We start from the raw sequence: 24,446 nt of genomic DNA, 5'->3' as shown, positions 1-24,446 counted from the left end.
AGGCTATAATTTATCACTAAAAAACTTAGATTAAGAATGTCGTGATCGAAAACAGTAAATGTCATGTAATTTCCACATCAAATGATTAAAGATTAAACCCATTGTTTCGAAAATTCGTTGCCTAACAACAGCAATATTAAAAGTAATCATAATGTAAATTTTGAAACACGGCCTCTCTGGAGCAAGCATGACATTGCTTTCTTAGGAATTGCATCCTCATCTTTATAAATAAAGGGCTAATCTCTGTCCGGATGTCCGGGGTAAACTTCAAAACTACTGGATGGATTTTAACCATTTTTTCACCATAGATAGATACATTATGGGGAGCAATTTAGGCTGTAATTTATTCCTTAAAAACTTAGTTGTAAAAAGTTATGGTGGAAAATGGTAAATTTATATCATTTCTCCATTAAATAATTAAATTCGCAACTCCAATAAATTATAGGGTCGCAGCAGCCACTGTCTAATGGCGGATGAAAAAAGGTGAAACAAACAAATGCCATAACTTATAACTTGCTTTGACGTTTAGTGAATGACAGTACGTTTTCGTCGTATTTGTGCGAAGCTTTCTTTTTTATTCTACTGAAATTACATTACACCACAAACTGCTTGAAGCCGGAAATTTACCCCATAGAAAACTCATGGAATGGAATGTTTTACCTTTTTCTTTAGCATTGGTAATCACCGCAAAGTAGCGTATTCGAGCGTTGAAGTTGCGAATATAAAACCCTTTGTTACAAAAATTCGTTGCCTAACAACAGCAATAATAAAAGTAATCATAATGAATTTTTTGAATCAAGGCTTCTCCGGAGCAGACATGAGTTTAATGTCGTTTAAACATTTGGAAACTCTACTTTTTGCATCCTTAAAGAAACATAGTAGAGAGCTTTTTTTTTCTTTTGAGTGTGTACTATTAAATTAAATAAAGCGCACGGTTTTTTCAGTGATCTTCGTTTTTGTTAGTTCATATTTTGGAAATTCTTCACATTTTTATATGCTTAAATTCGTGCTTTCGTTTCTAAATGAATATTCGTTCGTTCTTTATACTTATTGCTATTTCACTTTAATGGGTAAGGAAAAGGCTCGATTTTTAATCACGTCAAAGTGATATGTTTTGAGTTCTTTCAGTTAAAACAGAAAACGAAAGGAAGTAGCGATTGTTTCTTACATTTATTTCTGACCCAGACAACGCTGGATATTTTTGCTAGTACATATATATATATATATATCTTTATACATAAAGGGCTACTTCTGTCCGGATGTCCGGAGTAAACTTCAAAACTACTGGATGGATTTTAACCATTTTTTCACCATAGATAGCTACATTATCAGGGATTAACTTAGGCTATAATTTATTGCTAAAAAACTTAGTTTAAAAACGTCGTGATCGAAAATAGTAAATGTCATGTAATTTCCACATCAAATGATTAAAGATGAAACCCATTGTTTTGAAAATTCGTTGCCTTACAACAGCAATATTAAAAGTAATCATTATGAAAATTTTGAATCAAGGCTTCTCCGGAGCAAACATGAGTCTAAAGTCATTTAAACATTTGGAAACTCACTTTTTTGAACACTTACGGAAACATAGTAGAGAGCTTTTTTTTTTTTTCTTTGTGTGTGTGTGTACTATTTAATTAAATAAAACGCACGGTTTTTTTTAGTCATCTTTGTTTTTGTTAGATATATTTTAGAAATTCTTTAAATTTTTATATGCTTCAGTTTGCGCTTTCGTTTCTAAATGAATACTCGTTCGTTCTTTATACATATTGCTGTTTTGCTTTTGTGGATAAGGAAGAAGCTCAATTTTTAATCACGTCAAAGCGGTGTGCTTTGAGTTCTTTCAATTGTTTCTCACAATTATTACTGACCCAGGCAACGCCGGGTATTTTTGCTAGTATATATATATATATATATATATATATATATATATATATATATATATATATAAATCAATTTCCTGAGATAACATATATATATATATATATATATATATATATATATATATATATATATATATATATATATCTTACTACTATTATATATGCGAAAGTTTGTCTGTATGGATGTTTATTACTCTTTCACGCAAAAACTATTGAACGGATTTTGATGAAACTTTACAATAATATAGATTATGCATCAGAATAACACATAGGGTAGTTTTCGTCCCGTTATGGGGGGCAAAACCCCTTTAGGGGAGCAATAAAATACAATTTTCGTATAAATTCTCTAATATAGGGATGAAAAAACACTTGCACATATTTACATTATATTTCAATCGAAAGCTCTGATTTTTCTGCTGAAGATGGCACCTATTTGAAATTTCTAAGTAGAATAAAAAACGAGTTATGAGCTTTTTAGTTCCATGTTCAAAGGCTTTCCTAAACTCAATACAGTATTTAGTGTATCATCTCAACTCCCTGTCGATAGCGACAATTGTATTGTTGACTATCTTTGCTTTTCGTGACTGTTGAAGGCTTTTCTCAAGTCGAATCTTGAAGTAAGATTTTTGCACAAGATTGGCAAATAGTATATGATTTGGCTGATAATTTTCCATTTAAACGGAACTTTAATGTAATTAAGGGTTTTTATTCTTATTTATGCTGATTGAACACTTACTCATTATCCAATCAACCAGCAGATCGCCAAAATTTTTGCAGAAAGATTTCCGTAGCTGATGCATTTGGCAGTTTTTTTCAACGTCGCTGTTTTTGAAGCCGAAGACTACATCATAATGTTTCTCAGCTCTAATGTAAACAAAATATCGCCAATTAAAGAATCTTTAAAAAAACTTTTTTTACTGTGTTAAATAATCCAACAACTAAATTAGGCAAATCCATAAACAGCACAAAAACTTCCATTAATTTTCCTTTTTGCACAATTTCAAACAATCGCCGAATTTTGCTACTTATTTTGGAAACATTTCGGATGAAACTCTTTAGCGCCATTTTATGGTGACCAAAAGTATCCAGCACCTGGCGATAATATCTTTGTAACGAAAATAAATATCATATCGTTTTACAAAGTAAGGAAAGAAGGAGGGAGCATCATCGAAGGTATCCCAAAACGATTCCCGCAAATTCGGTGAAATCGCACCAAGAGCCCACAATGATTGAAATTTCCCAAAATAACTAAAGCAAGTATAAAGGGATTACGAGCAACTTCAGTAGCAATACAGAAAAGGTTTTAGACTCCGTGTTAAAAAAAAATATATCAACAGATTAATCTTTTTAAACATGAGAAGAATAATTTCATGTTTTGGAAATTTGTATATGCTTAAATATAGTGCTTTCGTTTCTAAATCAATACTATTTTGTTCTTTATACTTATTGCTATTTTACTTTTATAGGTAAGGAAGAAACTCGATTTTTAATCACGTCAAAAAGATGTATTTTATTCACTTAAACCAGAAAACAAAAGCAAGTAACGATTTTTTCTCATAATTATTACTGACCCAGGCAACGCCGGATATTTTTGCTAGTATATATATATATATATATATATATATATATATATATATATATATATATATATATATATATATATATATATATATATATATATATATATATATATATATATATCAACGCACAGCCAATACCGCTGAAACTTCAGACTTGAAATCTTGAAATTTGGCAGGCATGTCCACATGATTACGAATGTATCCACTAAGAAAGGATTTTTCGAAATATCAATTAGTTCGGGAGAAATTAATTAGAACCCCTTAATATCTGTGAAATTAAAACCTGTCATTGAAATTTAAATCCTTTATTTTCAGAGGCTTTCCTCAGTTCAAATCATTATTCAGTACTTCATCTCAACTTTTGGTCGATAGCGAATTTGAAATTTGATATTGTTTTTGTTTCTCACGTGATTCTTCGAGGCTTTTCTCAAGTCAAATAATAATAATTCTGTCTTTTGCTTTCATTTTTTCAAAACTAGAAACGAAGTTTTTTTAAGAACATCATCACAGGTGGACTACCCTTTTGAATTTAGAAAAGTGAAGTTGCCTGTAAAAGTTTGCTTTGCAATAACCGGTAATAAGTCACAAGGACAGACATTGAAAAGTAGCAGGGATCAATTAAAGAGAAGACCTTTTTTCACGCGGCCAATTTTATGTAGCTTGTTCCAAAGTCAGTTCATCAAGCAGCTTAATAATTTTAGCACCAGAAAAAAAAACTAAAAATGTTGTTTACAAGGAAGTTCTTGCTTAAACATGGGTATAACAATAAAATGTGGATGGCCTGTGTTTGCAAAGCTAATCAATTCTTTAAAAGGATCGTTAATAACAGTTTAAGATCGGTTAAGGACAATGGCATATATATAAGGAGTCCAGGGGCCCCGGGATCCTCCCAAAATTAGAGAAAATTATAGGTACTAAGTAATTACTAGTCGACCCGTGCGGAACTCCGCACTGTGCTTCGAATCGTTTCATAAGACATTTCGCTCTTTAAAATTTTCAAAGAAAGAACATTATGAAGAAGAACCGAAAAAAAGTAAGCGCAGAAGAGAACGCATGTAATTTAAAGACATCAGTAACAAAACCTCGTTAAATACAATTTGATCATCGCTCACCTTTTGGTCGTACATATTTTCAATGCAAACATAAATATCATTAAAAGTGTGGCTGAGTAGTGACTCGTGAAAAAGCAATAATTGTGCATGTGAAAAAACAGGTTGTGGCAAATACAGTCCTGCCCATGTGAGCATCTGACGGGAAAAAAAGAAACATTGAAGAGATATTTAATGGCACGGATTCGAATTGGCGCCAGTCTGATTAACAACCCGACACCCCAACAAAGCTAGTATGTGCGCCTTCCTTTTTGAAAGCTATTCATTGAAGGAATGCGTAGTAAAAAACAGCAAAAAAGCTTTTTGCCAAAATAATAATAATAATAATAAGATCATGCTTTCATGTTTTGTCATTAACCAGCATGATACGATTTAAAATTATTCGTAAAGCATGGAATTTGAATAAAGAATGACGAAGATCTCACACGTAGCGATTAAAACAAACATTCTAGAGAAGTAATAAATTAGATTGAAAATAAGTGTTTTTATCTTTGAATATTGAACTATTTCACGTAGAAGGTTGCTTTAACCGTTACGACTTAAATGCCCGTACATGTTTCTCTTTTAATCGAACACTTAAAATTCAGAACCAAAACCAGTTGAATTGAGTCCGTTTTTTAAGTGTAATTTTTCGAACGTAGACAAAATGTTTTTTTTTTTTTCAGTAGAAAGCAGAGGAGTAGAAAATGATTCCTTGCTAATGAAGTTGATAATAATTTTAATGCTTTATATCGTATTCGCGCGAATAAAAAATTAAAGGTTTACTGGATGAAACTCGTAGTTTTAATTTGGCGCAGTATTTTTTCATTTGTACAAAAGGTCGAACATTGCTATTAGAAACATCTACATTTCAGCATACAATGAAAATGTTTTTCTGCGCAAAAAGGATTTCCTTTAGGTAATTCTAATACGTTTTTATGCTTACATTATGCTGAGTGATCTGGATGTAGTCAAAGCTTAAAAAAAGGGAAAAACACCTTTCGATTAACAGTCAACTTATCCGAATGATAACTGCAGCCTGCATAAAGGAGTCGAAACACCAAGTAGCATTCCCACTGCATTTATTTTATTACGTGTGTATATTATGAGTACATGTAATGCGTAATACTAATATAAATTTGATATTATGTCGGACAGCCCAAGCTTGCCCGAAGTTCAAATAGTTTATAGCCGAACGCTCTACCGAAAAAAACTTATCAGTTTAACCGAACAACTAAGTCCGGTGCTTTTAAGCTTTATTAAAATATAAACACACACACACAGGCTTTTTTTTTTTTTTTTTTTTTGCCGAAAGCGACGTAAAAAATTGGAAAACTGCATTAGAACTTTACTAAAAAAAAAAAAAAAAAATTAATAAGAACTGCAGGCATCAAGGTTTTGAAACAGCAAGGGGTGTTTTCGAAAACTTGATTTTCTGACCGTAAGTCTATTTTTCGTCATTAGCCAGCCTGATAAGTTTTAAAATGAGAGGGGAATAATATATAAGATAAGATATTGAAGAAAAATGGTTTTATTTTTGAAAATTTTTACAATTTGTTACCGCAGGCTGCTTGAACCGTTATGACTTAGATGGCAGCACGTGTTCATCATTTAACAGCACGGTTAAAATACAAAATAAATTAAACTATGCTCTTTTTTAAGCGTAGCTTTTCGAATGTAGTAAAAATGTGATAAGCTATTTGTTTTTTTGAAAAAAGAAGAAAAAAATATATATTTTACCCTTCAAATTGAGGTAGTAATTTTTTTAATTTGTACAAAGAGTCAAAAACTCATTAGAAGAATATATATTTCAATATACGATTTATTATTTTTTTCTGAACAAAAAACAATTCTATTGTAGTCTGAAATCTTAAACCTGTTACTTATATTTTCGCTTACATTATGCTTTAATTTTCTTACAGAGCCAAAGCTTAAAAAGAAAAACGTACAATTCCGAAGTAATTTAGCACAAAGTCACTTCAAGTTTTCATATCAGCAAGAAGCGTTTCCTTCTTACTTATTCTATTCCTTCATAGTTGTTATTCACTTAATTAAGGGTTCATGTAATACGCGATATTTCTCTAATTCTTTGTTGCAGATTGTCCAGACGCGGACCCGAACACGCATTCTCCTGGTTACGAAGAGAACGCTCTACCGATCAAGCTATTCAGCTCTGTCGGTCATAGCGCAAATTAAAGTTTTAAGTTTAACCGAAAACCTCATTCTGGTTCTTTAAAGCAGATTTTTCGGCTGAAAAAAAAAACAATTTTTAGACCGTGGGTCTATTTTTCGTCAGTAGCCAGCACCATAAGCTTTAAAATAAGGCGTAAATCAAAGAAATCGATCAAGATTTGAGGAAAATCTGGCGTAGAAACCAAAAACAGGCTACAGAAATAATATATAAGGATTACAGGGGATTTTCGAAACTAGGTGCACCAAACACTGTTAACCCCTGCTAATTCCATTACCCGAGCAATGCCGGGTACGGGAATGCTAGTGTATATATATGTATGTAAATATATATATATATATATATATATATATATATATTAGGGTGCATCATTTGCCCAACTAGTCTAAAATTGTTTTGTCCCTAATTTAAAAATGTTCTCATACCACTAGATAGCATTCCTGTGAATTTTTATGAAAATCAAAATTAATTTAGGTATCCCACCTCAAGCAAGAAGTTTCTTTTTTAAGGTAAATGAACAATTATAACATCAAACGTGACTCAAAGTGCAATACTGGGAAATATTTTTTTAGTTATTTAATTTACATTGTACCTGTGTTAACTTTAACTGTTACCATATTTTCAGTAACTCTACATAACATCTTTTGTAACTGTTCACTGTTCAGGTTCACTATTTGTTTTCAACTTTCTACCATTTTCTTCTATCATACAACTACTAATGCTAGTTCTTTAAGTTTTCTTCTTGTTATTCTATGCATATGTGTGTCGTAAACCACTTAAACAAGTTAATCTATTCTATTTTAATTCATAAGGTGTATGAATTTTTGAAAGTAACATATTTTGAAAACTTTTAATAAACATGAGTGAATCAGCTGCTGTTGAATCAGTGACATTTTCTCCACAAAGAAAGCCTTATTCATCTGTACAAAAGGTAAAAGTCAAAACCAGGCAATCTTCAATGGTATTTGGACTTGGAAGTGGAATAACTCAAGAAGACTCAGAATTTAAGAGTTCACGTTTAACCACTAGCTTGCAAGTGCTTCGCTGCTTGATGTATCATATTGAGAAAGGTGCCGATCATAATCTTACCAAATGGGAGTCTTCAAAACTTGTCTTGTCAAAAATATCCGATTTCTATGCAAAAGCAAACATTCCAAAGATTACTAAATGTAAATCCTGTGAGAAAATACTAAAACTTCATGAAGACAACACAAAATTAAAAACAATTCCTCTTCAAAGAAGAAATACAACAAATTCCATTAATAAAGTAAAGAAAGTGAAAGAAGAAATAGCTAAAACATTTTCATTATGGCTTAAAAATGTAGAAGGCCTTATAAAAAATCCAGAAGATTTAGCTTTTCTTCAATCTATGAAAAGTTATCGTCTAGCAACCTTTGGCTCACATGATAAAACATATAACTGCAGCATGTGTAGTTATTCAAAAGCATTTGGGTAAAGCTATCCTATGGTCATCTTGCCATCACCACATTGGAGAAATTATATTGTCACATGTGTTTGACGATTTAAAAATTGAAGCATCGAAGTCACCACACATATCTGTTTAAAAGATTTCTCAACCATTATACATTACTGCAGTTTATGGAAGAGAGTGACGCTGATATACCTATTAATTTATTCAAATTTGATGACAGTTCATTCAGTGAGTCCGCAAAAAGATTAATTGACAAGTGCAAAAACAATGTTATCACATTAGCTAAATCAAATGTTATGTTTTGCAGAGGTGACTACTTAGAATTTGTTCAAATTTGACTTTTATTCTTAGTAAACGATCCAAATGAGATAACTGCAGTTGACTTTAAATGCCCAGGAGCTTTACACAAAGCATGATGGATGGCAAAATTAATTTATTCAATCAAAATTTGCTTATTTCAACATCAAATCCAAGAACTGCCAACTGGAACAATAACTACACATTAACAAGTTTTAAAATTTAGAAATTTTGGTAATTTCGTCACTTTGGTATATATAGTTCATGGTGGATGACGTGCACTTCTGTCTTCGATGCACCATGGAATGACTTGAATTCTTTCATTTACTTATAAAATATAGTAAATTCAGAAATTTCTGGAAGTGCAATTAATGCTTTTAAAAATCACCTTTGGTATCTGACAGAAGAAACTGTACCTCTAGCACTGTAGAGTGATATAGCAAACCGACGTGCTCTTGCTGACAGTATGTTAGCCATTAGACCAGCTAATCTTTCTAATCTAAAACACAGATTTGGTATGGGATTTGGAAAACCTAAGTTTCCAACAGAAATTCGTTCATCATCAACACTGTCTGATTTTGTTGGCATTGATTCCTGGTTTTTATTTCTAATTTTGAACTTAGATTCAGAAGTCACGGTGGAAGATGTTAAACAGTGGCCAAATTGTATTTCATTTCAGACTTCAAAAACTAATTTGAAAGGAATAAATGTAGTAAACGATTGTGCTGAGCGAGGAATAAAGCTGAAGAATGACTTTTTAATATCAGCCAAAACTGAAGATCATTACCAGAATATATTACAAGTAGTTGAGCATGATCGAAAACAACTCCCAAATCTTCTCAAAAGGAGGAAAATTGATTAAAAACTAACTTTCAAGCCAAACTTTAATAATTAACAAAGTAATATTATGAAATATACTGTAAATTTGCTTCAATAAGTAAAATAATTCTTTCAGTAACTAAACAAATGTAAAAAAATGCTTAACGTGTTATTTTTCTGAGTTTTCATAACTTTCAGTTGGCAGGTGGCACACATAGATATTGTTCAAAGTGTGAAAAATTTCACACAAATTATTAATTTCGTATGTAGAATACAAATAGCTTAGGGACAAAGCATTTGTAAACGAAAAGAAATTTGATGGGGCGTATGATGCACCCTAATATATATATATATATATATATATATATATATATATATATATACAGTAGAACAGGGGCGCCGACTTGCAAAAATTATTGGGGGGGCTAGACATCACCAGGGACTTAGGAGGTTCCCCCTCCCCCCCCCCCCCAATAAAAGTCAGATTTTTGTTCCTTGAAAATGCCAATTTACATATTTTCTGGTGTGTATAATTTAAACAAATGTGAAATGGCGTTTTCAAAGTAAAACAATCTAAAAATTTGTATACAAATTTTCTGGTTCAACTAGATCATGTCACTTGTCTTAGTAAGAGGCATTTTTTTGTTCTTTTTTACGGGGAGCCGTGCAGTGCCGTAGCTAGGCATTGAAAAAGGTAGGGCACTTGACTTGCATAGAAAAGCACTCCCAGAGACGCCGACTAAAAAAAAAATATTGGAGGGGGGGGGGAGGGTCATACTGGAAAGTCTTGTAGCGGGAAATGTTCTAAATTTGAGATGAAAAACAGTGAGTTTTAAAGCATTTTAAAATTATATAATGAACATTAGAACCCCGAAAACTCGACAAGCCTGAAACATATTTTTTGACTTTGAAAAAGGGAAAGAATAAATACAAACATGCACAGTATTTTTGTAAAATGGTAACTTAATTTACACATGTTTTTTAAGACCCGTTTTTTTTTTTTTTTTCATTAGTGATATCGGCTAACATATTCAAATGTAAACGCAGTCTCTCAATGTCTAGGTCATTTTTGAAAAACAGTTGATTTTTCAAAATTTGTTTCACCTCTGTTTAATAAAAGTAAGCACTCTTGTTCAACTGCAATGACCTGTGGGAGTCCAGTGTCCAGTTGATGTAAATCGCCCAATAATGCAAGATTGCGCCATTTCGCAAACCTCATCAATGTAGTGCCTTGTACTACTTTGGGATTTTGAAAGTGTGCGGTGCGCTGGCTTCATTGTTTTCATACTTCTTTGGTATACGTCGATTCTGAGGAAGCGAAGGATGTTGAATTTGTTCATTTTGTGAAGGTTTTTCTTTTAAACACAATACCCAAAAGTATTCAAAACTATCACCCCTCCCATTTAATAGACAAATCAAACCCTCGTATATTTTTTTCCAGATCAGCAAAACTTAGATGAGCGCGTCGCAGCGCTGCCCACCAGCAACTGACTTGATCCGTAAGTTCGCGAACTGGGACAAATTCTAAGTGTGCTTGCAACACCGTAACACTATCATTATTCACACCATTTGTTTTCAGTTAACCTGCTTACTACCGCAATAATTATTTGTTTTAACTCATTACTGAATGTATTTTACAAGGTAACTAATATTAACTATCTTCAAACAAAGAAAATAAAAGTTAAATTTATGAGTTTAGAAAGCATAATATAACTAATAATTTTCTTGATTTATTGGGGGGGGGGGGGCTCTGCCCCCTCAATAATATTTTTGAGGGGGCTCGGGCCCCCTCAGGCCCCATGGAGTCGGCGCCACTGCAGTAGAACCTCCCTTAAGGGACACCTCTATTTAGGGGACTTTTTTTCTGGTCCCAGTCCATTTGAATTGGGACCGCCATGTATTTGCCTCTATTTAAGGGACAGTTACAGAGAAAAAAAATTACAAAAAATTATGTACAAGTGCATAAGAGTTCCAGTAAATGAATTTACTGGAATTCAAGTTTCACTTTTCCTCTAAAAATTAATTGAGGAGCGTTTAACATATGTAAACGAAGCAAGTATATATTGTAAAAGTCTTGCTGAAAGTTACACGCACGATTTGCCCATCAAGATATTTATTCAAGTAGGCTCAGGGTCAAAGAAGAATGCATAGAAACTGACTAGATTTTTATATAAGAATTGAAATGTGAACACTTATTGTAATTCATAATGTAATTTACATGACATGATAAAGCAAATTCATGCAATGAATTATTTCAAAATAATTGCTTTATGCTGCAAAACTTTGGACTTGCCAAATTTTTGACACAATTATAATTAATAAGGTATTAAAAGCTCAAAAAATTCAATAAGTGTGAATTTTACTTAGTTGTGTATGAAAAATGCATAGTATTTAATCTTAAATGTTAATAGTTCAAGTTCATAAAAAAATTACTCCGAGTTAACACACTGCATGCATAAACTAAAATACCTCCGAAGAAGGGACACCTATATTTAAGGGACAAAATGTTTGGTCCCATTAGTGTCCCTTATTGAGAAGTTCTACTGTATATTTATATATATATATTAAATTTCCGCTGCAAATCCAATTGGTGTTTTTCTAATATCTGTACCTCAACACCAGACTGATTTTTGAAAAAAATTCTTTTCTATTTTTTTTATCAGGGTTAAAAGAGCGCGCGTCTAATTCTGCGCATGTGCCAGGAAAAAAAAGTTTTCCCTCTTTCCTGTAAAATTATCATGTTGTGACTTACGTTCTTCTGGTTCTGAGGAACAGATATAACGCATACATTAAAAAAACCTTACCAGGAAAACAATACAAATTTTTCACACATCTTTCCACCCTTCATCAGATAATGTGGAAAAGTAATCCATTTTGAAAGAAATGTACAACAGTTTGCTCTCTCAGCATAAACTTATTTCCACGTCCCGAAGTGATTTTCACCGCACATAAAATCCATTTTAAAAGTTCGTCTGTTCACAGACAGAAATAGTCATCAAAGAAAAAGAAGAAAAGAAAGTTTCAAAACTACGCAGATGAGTATCTATCTCTATTGCAGACGATGAAAACAGCCTTGACCTAATGGTGCCGAAAGATCGTGATTAACTCTGTTCAGTATGATTGAGACTGGCCATATGTGTTTTGAAAAGTGACGTCACCAGCATCTGATAAAAGTAGCTGGGAGAACGTTTAAGAAATACCCCCATTATAACTAGGATGTACTTCTGCGGTTTGCTGTGTTTGTGTGAACCCTTTGTATTCTCGCGGAAATAAATACTCAGGAAGAAATCAAAGAAATTAAAGTCACAGAGGCTTGACAACAAGTGGCTTTTCTGTCCTTCACAATTACAGTTAGCATTTATTAAACTTAATTTAATAATAGAATTCTTTCCTTACTGTGCTGAAAAGTAAATTCTACTTTTCTCCTCCCCCCCCCCCTTTTTTTTGCCGTGAAATCTTAGAGTTGCCAATCCTTGCAGCATGTGCGTAGTGTGCGGAAAGTATGGTATGCACCACTAATGCATCATTGCAGCCTGCACATAGGGCCTTAGTTGCATACCTCGCATATTTCTAATGAAAAGTCACATCCAAAATGAGGGGACGTTCATTCCTTGATGGAAAAAGAAACAAGCTCTTAGAAGTAGCCCGATTTATACAGCGAAGGTCCTATTTCTCTGGTCAGAACGGCAAAAATAACGGACAAATCAGTTTCTGGGAATGAACTTTCCTGTGAATACGTTTAGATTTTAAAATTTTAACCTCCGATGTTAGTCCTCTACTCATTACAAACGGCACAAATTTCAACCTGTTAAAATTTAAAGTTATAGAAGTGATGCAAGTTCAAAGAGATTTCCCCCAGTTAATTTTTTTTATGAATTTCTTATAAGGACTCGGAGTTTGAGGAAGTTATAGTTGTAAAAAGAAACACAAACCATGTAATGTCATGTTAAAACCTGCACTCGTTGAAAAGCCTATGATTTCGTACTGTAAAAATTACATAACGAGAGTTATCGAAAAGATTTTGACACCAAAAGTTAACGAATTTTTCTATGCCAGTCTTGAAAATTAACTTTGCAACCCTGTCCATTTGAGACTATTCAGTCAGCCTCTCTATTTTTACTTCTGTACTTTTTGTGTTACAGTTTGTACATATTTTGTTATTATCCGATTCTGAGAGTTGCAGTTTTTTCTTCAAACATTTTGGAAATTGTCTAAGAAAATAACATTACAACGTCTTTATGGGTTTTACTTACATTACAAAAGCTCTGAGGCTTTTCCAAACCCATTCACTTTACTAAAACTGGAAGATACCAAAAATTCAATGATCAAGAAAACTTATAAAAGGCAGCTTGGGATGAAAATGCAAAAATGACATAACTTTAGAATGCGAAGCTTCAAAAAATTTAAGGGACAATAGCGATATATTTGGAGATATATCATCATTGAAATTTGACGCAAGAACGTCATAAATAAAACTTATGTTTTTTAAAACTTACACTTTTTGCACTTAATCTTCATGAAACAGAAAAAAAACCCTTAAGATTTTATTAAAAAAGAGCTTATGCATAAAAAAAGTTCGATCGGTGGCTTAAAAATATCCTTACCACATGATTTCTTACTTTTAAACTTAAAATCGCTTCCTTGAAAAGTCACTTTTTTTTTTTTTGAGATAAGATTTTGTTGAAAGGAGTGAGCAAAATTAGGGTGGAGTGAAAAAAAAATGAATTCTTGAATCTCAAAAGTTGGGTCTCAAAAGCCTGGGGTCTTAAAAGTTGCCTATATTGCGATGAAGTTCCATTCAAACTTTGACCTTCTAAAAAATCTTCGGGTTCTCAAAAAGCCCCGAAAAACAAAGGTAATAAAAGTGCGAAAAGTAACTTTTTTGTGACCTTTGCGCAACTTTTGCCGGGTATTCTAAAACAAGATTTCAACTTTCATTTTTTCATTCCATCCTATTGTAGAACCGTTGAAAAATTCTCTGATCACAACACTCTTCTGTGCAAAAAAAAAAGAAAAAAAAAAACAGTTTTATGGCACAAAGGAAAGCTTTAAGTTCATAAAAAACCTTTTTTAAAAAAGCTAAAAACTTAATATGAGTTTGCCTTTAAACTCTTGGGGCACAAGTGTGAAAATTGATGGGACTGTATAATTGAGCGTGGAACAAAAGTCGATCAAAAATTACATAGAAAATAATAGAAAATCAAAAGATGTTTCTGGGTAAATTTATCTTTTTAAAATAATAACCTCTTTGTTCGATGCAGCTTCTCTAAGTACTCTAAGATATTTCAACCATCCAAAAATGGGGATTTGAAAGGTCCTAAAAATAGGCATCTGTTTGGGCGATGAACTCTTCCTTTGACGTAAATCGTTTTCTGCCCGGCAGGGATTTTTTTTATAATTGTGCAGTAAATCCATGTTTTGGATTGCAATATATGTATCCGTACTTGGTCCCTTTTTTATGTAACCTACTTTTTACATTACTGATTTTTAATTAATTAAAGACTTTTTCTGTACTTACTTTTGTCATAATTTTCACACTTTGCTTCCGGTTGCCGGGTTAAATTTAGACCGGTGAAACTGAACACACATCCGCTTTTCAATTGTTGCCAGAAACAATGAAATAATCTTTATAGCGGAGCGGCCTAGCGCATTGTGCCGTTAGCACACGAGGAGTCTCACATAAGGAAAAATATTTATCACTTATGTGAGGACCCTCGTGTGCTGACGGAACAAAGCGTTAGGCCGCTCAAATGAAAAGGAGTTTGGATTAGAATTTTGGAAGGGATGTGTGGTAACAGGGCGAGAGATGAAGATATTAGGGGTTGCCAGAGGAAGAAAGGGGAGTGTGTTGTGGATTTTGGCCATTAAATTATTATATAAGCTAATTATTATTAATTATCACACTTTGCTTCCGCTTGCCTGGGTTAAATTTAGCCCGCTGAAACTGAACACACTTCCGCTTTTCAATTTTGTTGCCAGAAACAATGAAATAATCTTTATAGCGGAGCGGCCTGACGCATTGTGCCGTTAGCACACGAGAAATCTCACCTAAGGAAAAATATTTATTACTTATCAGATGGTCCTCCTGTGCTTACAGAACAAAGCGTTAGGCCGCTCCACTGAAAAGGAGTTTGGATTAGACTTTTGGAAGGGACGTGTAGTAACAGGACGAGAGACGAAGATATTGGGGATGGCCAGCGGAAGAAAGGGGAGTGTGTTGTGGATTTTGGCCATTAAGTTATTATATAAGCTAAATATAAGCCTTCAATACAAATGTTTTTTACTTATATGAGGATCCTCGTGTGCTGACGGAACAAAGCTTTTGGCGCTCCACTGAAAAGGAGTTTGGAATGGACTTTTGGATGGGACGTGTGGCAACAGGACGATAGAAGGAAAAAGCAAGTACAGCAAAAGTCTTTAAAAAGAACGATAGCATTAGTTTGCCCGTCAAATATTTAAAACGTACTTGCTTTACCAAAATGGATATTTTAGAAGAACGTAAAAAGCGAGGCGACAAAAAGATCGTGCTAGATATGTTTTCAAGAAAGCAAATAATATTGTGCTTCAAACTGAAAGCCCTATCGCACGTGATCATAGATTACAAGCATGTCGCGATAGATATAAAAAATTATAAGCAAATGAAACATAAATTGAAAAAATTCAACGGAGAAGGAATAATGACTGTCAGATGCTTGTTCGTGCAAGGAAAGCTGCAAAAAAAAGTAGAAATTGATCAGCAAGTCAATCGTGAAAGGAATGCCGCAGCTTTAGCAGCTAAAATTGAAAGTATTGAAGCATTTAAAATGTCCATCAACGTCTATGCTGACCAATGTTGCGACGTGTGCACAAAAACTTGCTACCCAAATCAAGTTGTAAAATTCAAGGTGCCTGAAGCTCCAAAGTATATCTGCCGAATGAACTAAAAGTCAAAGATTCCCTTATTTTATGTCATAGTTGCAAGGCTAATCTCGCCGATCCAAAGAAGCGTCTTTTCCCGCCAAAAACTTATTGGAATCGGCTTGATCCTGGTCCAGTATCAAAAGAAATTAAAGTACTCACAAGGTCAGAAGTTGGACTTTTGTCTCGAGTTCATGCATTTATGAAAATAATCAAGTTTGATGGCAGATTTGGTCAATATGGTTTCAGAGGTCTCGCAACACTTTTTGCTCAAGATATATTTGAAGTGACAGAAAAAATCGATACACTACCAAGATCTTCTTACGACTCGAATATCATCATCGTCTCTGAAGAGCTTGAGAAGTTGGACATCACAAAAGAGTACAAAATAGATCGCACAAGAATATTCAATGCTCTCGCTTGGCTCCTCAAACATAATCCTTTGTATCGTGATGTAAGTATCAATAAAGATGTCCACCTCGATGAAAATGATTTAGTAAGAACTGGACCAGTCGAAGGTAACCAACAGAAAAATGAAATGAGTCAGCCTCAAGAACTTCCACCTCAGCTGCTGCCTCAGTCTTTCAAAAAAATCTGCGAAAAATCAAGAATCATTCATGCTGGATTTAATCAGGGTGAAGCTGTGTTTGAATCTGGGCTATGCTGGCTTACAATCAACAGCCATGTCATTGGCTGCAATTGTGAAGTCAGGGCTTATTTCACCTAGTCAATGGAATTCTTTCATCCTGAATGATATTCTCGTCAATGGTGACGTGTTTTATTCAAAAGTGAGAAGGCTAAGTCAAAGTATTCCTAAGCACCTTCTCCTTCACCATTTTGATAGTTTTACAAGCGAGCTCTCAATGTTTGGTGAAAATTTCCAACTTGAGTACAACGATGATCAAAAAATCATTGTCACTTTAAATGATCGTGAAAAGAGAAAGAACAGGGAGATGCATATGAGTGAAGTTCTCAACAGTTTATTCAATGATCACACAGCAGCAATATTGTTCACCGAATTCAAGTCATTTGCAGTTATCAAATCTAATAACAGATGCTTCTTTGCTGACTCTCATTCGTGTGGTAAAAAAGGTGCTCCTGCAAAATCAGGGAAAGGCAAAGCGTGTGTTATTCAAAGTGATGAACTTCATGAATTTGTCCAAATCATCAAAAGAGCAATTGGCTCTCGAGAAGTAAAATTGACTCTCAATTTCATCGATGCTATTCACAAACTTTCCTCTTCAACAAGCTTTAGCTCCAGTTCAACTCATGCAGCACGAAGATACGATTCCTTCAATTTCAGCTCCAATTCAAACCATGCACAATCAAAATCAATTTGAGCCTCAATACAATGTCAAGAAAATGCAAATTGAAGCATCGGGAAATCATGAAGATTTCCTGCCATTTGCGTTCACTGCCTTCAATCCCAACCATAATCCAAGGACAGTGCATGCAAAAATTGTGCGCGCTGATTTTCATCAAGGCAGTATGTTTCAATCAATCTGTGCAGGTGTTCAGTGTTGTGGTATAGCATTAGCTTCAATTGTTCAAATGAAGTTGGTCCCTCCTAATTTGTGGAACAAGGAAGTGTTAAATAATATTCTTAAAACGGCGATAAATTTTATTCAATGGTGAGAACTATGTCAGCGATTCGTGAAGTGTACATTCCATTAGATGGATTTCTTTCAGTTCAGAATTTTGATGTCCTCAAAAACGATTTCTCGTTGTATGATGAAGCATTTTCTATAGATTATGGCACAAATTTGGAAATTGTTGGTTCTTTGGAAGATCTTCTCAATAGAAACGAATTTGGATATAATTTAAAAGACGGTCTAGCTCAATTATTTCAGAATCATTCATCTGGAATATTGATTGCCAATTCCAAGTCTTTTACCGTTATGAACGTGAACAGTAACTACTACTTTGTTGACTCTCATTCCTGGGATAAAAATGGCGAACCTTTGTACACGTATGATGGAAATGCATGTGTGATTCAATGCAATTCCATCGAAGATCTCGATGAAGTCATTCGTAGGACAACTGGAAAAGTGAACAATGTCTACACTCTGGACTACGTTGAAGTAAATCATAAATAAAATATAAAAAAACTTTTAAATCTAAAGACTTTTTCATTAGCTTGATTCGCACTAAAAAGTATGAAATAAAATAATTATTTAATTTCTTCTTTATAATGCTCAAAAATTACAGTTCATCTTAGTATACTTAAATTTACGTTAATGCTAAAGCAGCCAAAAAAATAAGTAATTCATTTCTTTGTTATAATTCTCAAAAATTTCAGTTCATCTTAATATACTTATATTTACGTTAATGCTAAAGCAGCTAGTCAAGTTTAAATTAAAAATTTGATGGAAGAAAATGGCGGTATATTGTTCAGTACGAACAGCTTTTACTATACCGCCTTTTTCTTCTATCAAATTTTTAATTTAAACTTGACTAGCTGCTTTAGCATTAACGTAAATATAAGTATATTAAGATGAACTGAAATTTTTGAGAATTATAATAAAGAAATCAATTACTTATTTTCTTGGCTGCTTTAGCATTAACGTAAATTTAAGTATACTAAGATGAACTGTAATTTTTGAGCATTATAATGAAGAAATTAAATACTTATTTTATTTCATACTTTTTAGTGCGAATCAAGCTAATGAAAAAGTCTTTAGATTTAAAAGTTTTTTTTATATTTTTTAGAAATTACGCTTATTTAAGTTCCCGGCTGGTAGAGAATAAACGGAAGAAATATAGAAGTTATGAAGGAAAATTTCTTTTGTGTAAAATCAGTCAGACACACATGTCGCAGACAGTCAGACAGACATGTCGCAGACAGTCACTGACAGTCAGGCAGACATGTCACAGACAGTCAGATAGACATGTCACAGACAGTCAGATAGACATGTCACAGACAGTCAGATAGGCATGTCACAGACAGTCAGACAGACCTGTCACAGACAGTCAGACAGACCTGTCACAGACAGTCAGACAGATATGTCACAGACAATCAGGCAGTCATGTCACAGACGATCAGACAGACATGTCACAGTCAGATAGACATGTCACAGACAGTCTGATAGACATGTCACAGACAGTCTGATAGACATGTCACAGACAGTCTGATAGACATGTCACAGACAATCAAGCAGTCATGTCACAGACAATATGACAGACATGTCACAGACAATCTGACAGACATGTCACAGACAGTCAGACAGACATGTCACAGACAATCAGACAGACATGTCACAGACAGTCAGACAGACATGTCACAGACAGTCAGAAAGACATGTCACAGACAGTCAGACAGACATGTCACAGACAATCTGACAGACATGTCACAGACAGTCAGACAGACATGTCACAGACAGTCAGACAGACATGTCACAGACAGTCAGACAGACATGTCACAGACAGTCAGAAAGACATGTCACAGACAGTCAGACAGACATGTCACAGACAGTCAGACAGACATGTCACGAACAGACAGTTAGACATGTCATGGACAGACAGTCAGACATGTCATGGACAGACAGTCAGACATGTCATGGACAGACAGTCAGACATGTTGTAAAAACAGACAGAACTGAAGTTTTGTTTGAGTTCCGAGGTGTTAGAGAATAGTGAAAAAATTGTAAAATGAATAATGGAAAACTTCTTTTGTGTAAAAAAAAAAAAGGTTCTGGCAACTCATGGGAGCGCGAAGAGGGAGGGGGGGGGGATATTTCCAGCCAGGATTTTTGTTCGTAAGAAATGTCAACTTGGTTGGCTTAATTGAAATGCCCTATATTCCAAGATAAAACACACACGCACACATAAACAGTATATTTTGCTCAAGTTTTGTATTTGTTCAATACCTATAAATAAATATAAAAAGAAAAATTACTATTCCTTGGGAATGGTTTTTGGTCAAGAGTGATTTTTTTCGCACAAACTTAGATACTTCATCAGTGTTTCTGCTTGTTCGGTTGTTGTGGGCCAAGTGTTAGTTAAATCCTTCCATACGGTAACGGGATACCCCCGAAAGTAGGAGCGAGCGACTGTTGATCATAACGGGAAACAGAAGAACATCTGCTTCTTTTGGCCCACAGCCATGTATGTAATTTCGAGAAAGAATAGAAGAAAACGAGGTTGTTTCAGAGAAGGGATTTTCTCCTCAGGTTTTGATAAGAAAGTGCTTGTTTTGCTCACGTTTCGACTGCGATTTATTTGCACTTGATTTCGGGTTTGAAGAAGTTTTGAACTTCTATTTGTTCAGTCTTTGCATTTCGTTTTTATAAGCTAATGGAAGGCCAAGGACTGGATCGGCTAGTTTTTGGCGCAAGAGTTTTAACTATGGTTTAAACTCATGTCAAAAACCTCTAATTTTACAATTAATGCAATACTGTAATCGATATTATGGCGGTCAGAAACAATACATCATGAGATTAAAGAATGTGATAAAAAGTTAATGTTACTTTCTTTGAAATAAAACCGTTAAAAAACTTGAATTATTCATTAGTACATAAAGATGGGGATTATTGAAGTTTTTTCCCCAAAAAATTGCGAACAAAACTTGATTGTTAAATGTCAACATAACTTGTTGCTATGGTTTAATGCCAATTCCATAAACTGCACCAGTTTAGTTGCCTTTCCTTTTTTTTCCCGAAGAACTAGAGCACAGATGAAAATGAAAATAGAAAGCGAAATTCAAAATTAAAAAGTTCTTCTAATGGTTCTTCAATGTTTTAATTTTCTGAAGTATTTTATTACTTTTACTGCAATACCTCTTGAGGAGACAAATTTTGTGTAGTCGTAGCGGTTTGTGGTAAAAGGGTTTAAATTTTTTTAATGAATTTTAGAGATGGTGAAGTAAAAAAATCACTTTCTCTGTGTTGATTGAACACGAAGGTTTAATACCCCGCCTACTCCCCCAAGAGCTCTTTCATTCTTCGTGTCATTTCAATTCAGATTATAGAATCTAACTTGCTTATACCCGAGCCTTGATTCAACAAGAACCCAATTGCATTTGATGAGTCGAAAAACTTCAATCGCATTGCGTTGAAAAACTTCAATTCGGAATGCAAATGACGATATTTTTTGGGCCATGAGTATACCTCGGAAAACAATAACACGACGAGACGATTCGAACACATAAACCAACTTGCTCCAGAAAAGAGGAATATTCCCCAGAAAACAACCTTCCTAAAAATTTCAGTTGCGTAATTTGTACCATGACCCTTTGTGGGCACCCCTGTTTCTGTTTTTTATGTCGCTATGGAACTCATGTTGAAGGAAAGACACCTGGTGGGAAATGACCCTTCAAAAATAACTTCATCAACTGATTGCGCGATAACTAGAAGACCGAAAAAGTGCGCAGTGGCGCCCGGAACTTAATTTTTAGGTGGGAGGAAATTCACAATTTACCGAATGAAACTCTGAATTTTACCGAATAATAAAACACGAGCATGCACACATACCTGCTTCCAATGAGAGGTGATAATTAGAGATCATTACAAAATATATGCACTACTGACTGCGAATTTGCCAAATCCTCTGGCAAAACTGACGAATAAGGAAGCTTTTAGGAGGTCACAGTCTCACAGTGACCTCCCACGACCTCGCATTGGGGTGCCCCTGAAAGGACGTGAAAAAACGATTGTAATGCCTTGTGAGCATTTGAAATGGTGTGGGGGTGCTGCTTCAAATACGGTTCCAGGCCCAGGGCAAAGAAAAAAAGAACAGGGCACAAACGAAAGTGTAACAGAGGAGGGGGGGGAGTAACAAGGGGCTCTTCAAAACGATAAAAAGGTAAAAAAAAACGGGGTCAGCACTTCATGCACGTGTGTCCCGTTCACTTGCTGTAGAAAAAAGACAATTGGAAAAGATGAATGGCAAAGGATTGACCGGATATTTTAGTATGCGATATAGCCGGATATTTCTTTGTGTTGTAGTTAAAAACCGTTTTTTGAAAAGTAATCTACAGAAGAACGTGGTTTTCCAAAAGAAACACCAATTCTCAAAATTCAAACAAATTTCACCAATCTCTATTTCACCGTTTGACGATAAAAATGGCACTATTTGCGAAGCCACCGCGTAGAGCATTGCAATATCCCATGCTTTATTCTACCCGAAGAGCTCAAAGAGCCTCATAATTTACAATGGCCCATCCCAAACTCAAAAGCTCTTGCAACAATGTGTTTTTATTTGGTGTCCTTCACGCCTTCTGAAGCTCGCTGGGTCCTCCATCACTACGTCATTTTGACGTAACCTCTCCGTCGTCTAGCAGATACAAAAGATTTGTTTTTGGGATCGCCCTAATAAGTTACTCGTACGATTGGGATTCTCTGCCAAGACTAAAAACACAGAGCTGCAGAAGTCGTCACTTACGCCGAAGGAAATTTTGTTTGCCAAGATTTTAAACATCTCTGAAAATGGTACAACGGCGGACGTAATCAAGCCATATAGAAAACATTTTTTTTTTTTAAATCAGAATCTATATCAGTTTTGGAAATGAAACACTGTAAAAGCACTTCTTTTCACGAGGTTTTAATTTTTGCGAGCCCGTCACAAACATTTAAGCCACGGGGAACATTTCAACTTATTTAAATACAATCCAGTCCCGACTTCCGCGAGGGATGCGTTCCAAGACTCCTCGCGTAAGGTGAAATTTCGCGTTGTGGAAAAGGGTATGAGTAAAAACTTTTATAAACGTACCCAATCATTTAAGACACTTGTAAACACCCCCTCAACTATTAAAAATCATTTCTTTTATCAACTATACATTACTGTTTCTTACATAAAGAACATAATGTTTACTTATATTTTTTTACAAAACCTTTTTATTCAACATAAATTACTGGTACGATCCACAAAATCAATGATCAATGGGAAAAAAAGACATAAAATAAACCAGTACGGTACGATATATAGTAAGAAAAGCAAATGAACTTTGAAATTTTTCTGAAAGCTGCAGGCTATGCCGAGAAAAAAAAAAAGTGACGTTGTTAAAGTCGCAATATTGCTGAATTGCGTTAGTGAAGAAGCAGTGGAATTGTTCAATATATTTCAGATTACTGACGTCCAAACAAAGTAAATATGAAGATGTTTTAGCTGCCTACGAGAACTATGCAAAACCCAGACGCGCGGAACATTGTAGTGAAAAGATACATTTTCAATTGTCATAAACAAGAACGTGATGAGAAATGTGATGAATTTATAAAATATTTACGAAAATTAATCAAGCATTGTGAATATGGAACATTAGTGGACAGTAGGGTGCGTCTTATAATGCACATTTCGAAAAAATTTTGAATTTCTTATAGATCACCCCTTTAAATGCTTCCTTTTGATGAAAAAACACCCACTTAAAAGTTTCATAGAATTGAACAAAATTTAGAGGTTGCTACCAGCGATTAAAATTACGTTCATTGTGAAAAAATAAAGTGAAAATATATTCCCAATTTTCTATTGCAATATTTGACATCAAAATGAATTTGGGTTGGTTAAGGTAGAAACATAACCCAAATACTTATTTCCTATGCATAGAAAAAAATAATAAGCATTTTATGGTTGCTATGCTGTGTAATATTGTCAAACAAAAATCATGCAAAAGTTCCACTACGCCATTCATATCATTGGTATACAATTTCAGTCTTTTACATTCACCAATATTGTAATTTTTTCCCCTTTGTTTCGAGTAATGTGAAATATACAAGCCTTTTTCTGATCGCTACTCATCATCCAAACTATTTGATAATATCTCTTTAAAAAAAACTTGATGAAAATACTTTTCTGGTGAAAAATCTGAATGTTAGTAATGAAATCCTCTATTTTTTCCCCTTTGGTTTTAGTTCTACAACACCTGCTGTTCAGTGTTTCACTGGAAGAGTTGTTCTTTTAGGTTTCTTTAAGAAAGAGACTCAAAGTACATTCAGTTACAACAGAGGCTGCTAAAAAAAAAAAAAAACTTTCACTACAGTTGATTCAGATTCTTCATGATTTTCTTTCTTTCAAAACTTCTTCTTTTCACGCAAGTTCTGTTGCCTTTTAAAATAGAGATTTATATTTTACCAATTTCACCTTGTCCTCTTAGTTTTCTTTCAGTTAGAAATAATTTCTTGCCTGGAAGTGAAATCTTGCATAAAGTATCATCAGCAAGAGCAAGGTTAAACAAATAATGGTTGCAATAATTTTGTTTTTGATTGTTGAAATAGAACTCTTAATTTTCTTTTTGAGTTCTTAACTGACAACTTGTGTTTCTTTGAGTTA

General features: G+C 34.1%; 2 protein-coding genes across 3 annotated transcripts in view; one reads left to right on the top strand and one right to left on the bottom strand.

Annotated features, from left to right (window-relative positions):
- Positions 1 to 24,446, bottom strand: part of LOC129229769 (smoothelin-like) — a 112,557-nt gene that overhangs the window by 77,336 nt on the left and 10,775 nt on the right. Inside the window, exon 1 of one of the 2 annotated variants that reach the window (XM_054864157.1) lies at positions 12,095 to 12,262. The exons of the other annotated variant lie outside the window; for it this stretch is intronic. The gene's annotated coding sequence lies outside the window, so the exon portion shown is untranslated. Of the gene's footprint in view, positions 1 to 12,094; positions 12,263 to 24,446 lie in introns of those variants that run through there. 2 annotated transcript variants of the gene reach the window in all.
- LOC129221436 (lysophospholipase D GDPD1-like) overlaps positions 15,968 to 24,446 on the top strand; it is a 97,217-nt gene continuing 88,738 nt past the window's right edge. Inside the window, exons 1-2 of the mRNA XM_054855954.1 lie at positions 15,968 to 16,191; positions 16,245 to 16,705. Coding sequence (XP_054711929.1) covers positions 15,968 to 16,191; positions 16,245 to 16,705 — 685 coding nt within the window. The remainder of the gene's footprint in view (positions 16,192 to 16,244; positions 16,706 to 24,446) is intronic.

This window comes from Uloborus diversus, chromosome 1 (assembly GCF_026930045.1).
Source record: "Uloborus diversus isolate 005 chromosome 1, Udiv.v.3.1, whole genome shotgun sequence".
Taxonomy (NCBI): domain Eukaryota; kingdom Metazoa; phylum Arthropoda; class Arachnida; order Araneae; family Uloboridae; genus Uloborus; species Uloborus diversus.
Note: the sequence above shows the minus strand (reverse complement) of the source record. Positions and strands in the feature narration are given on the sequence as shown.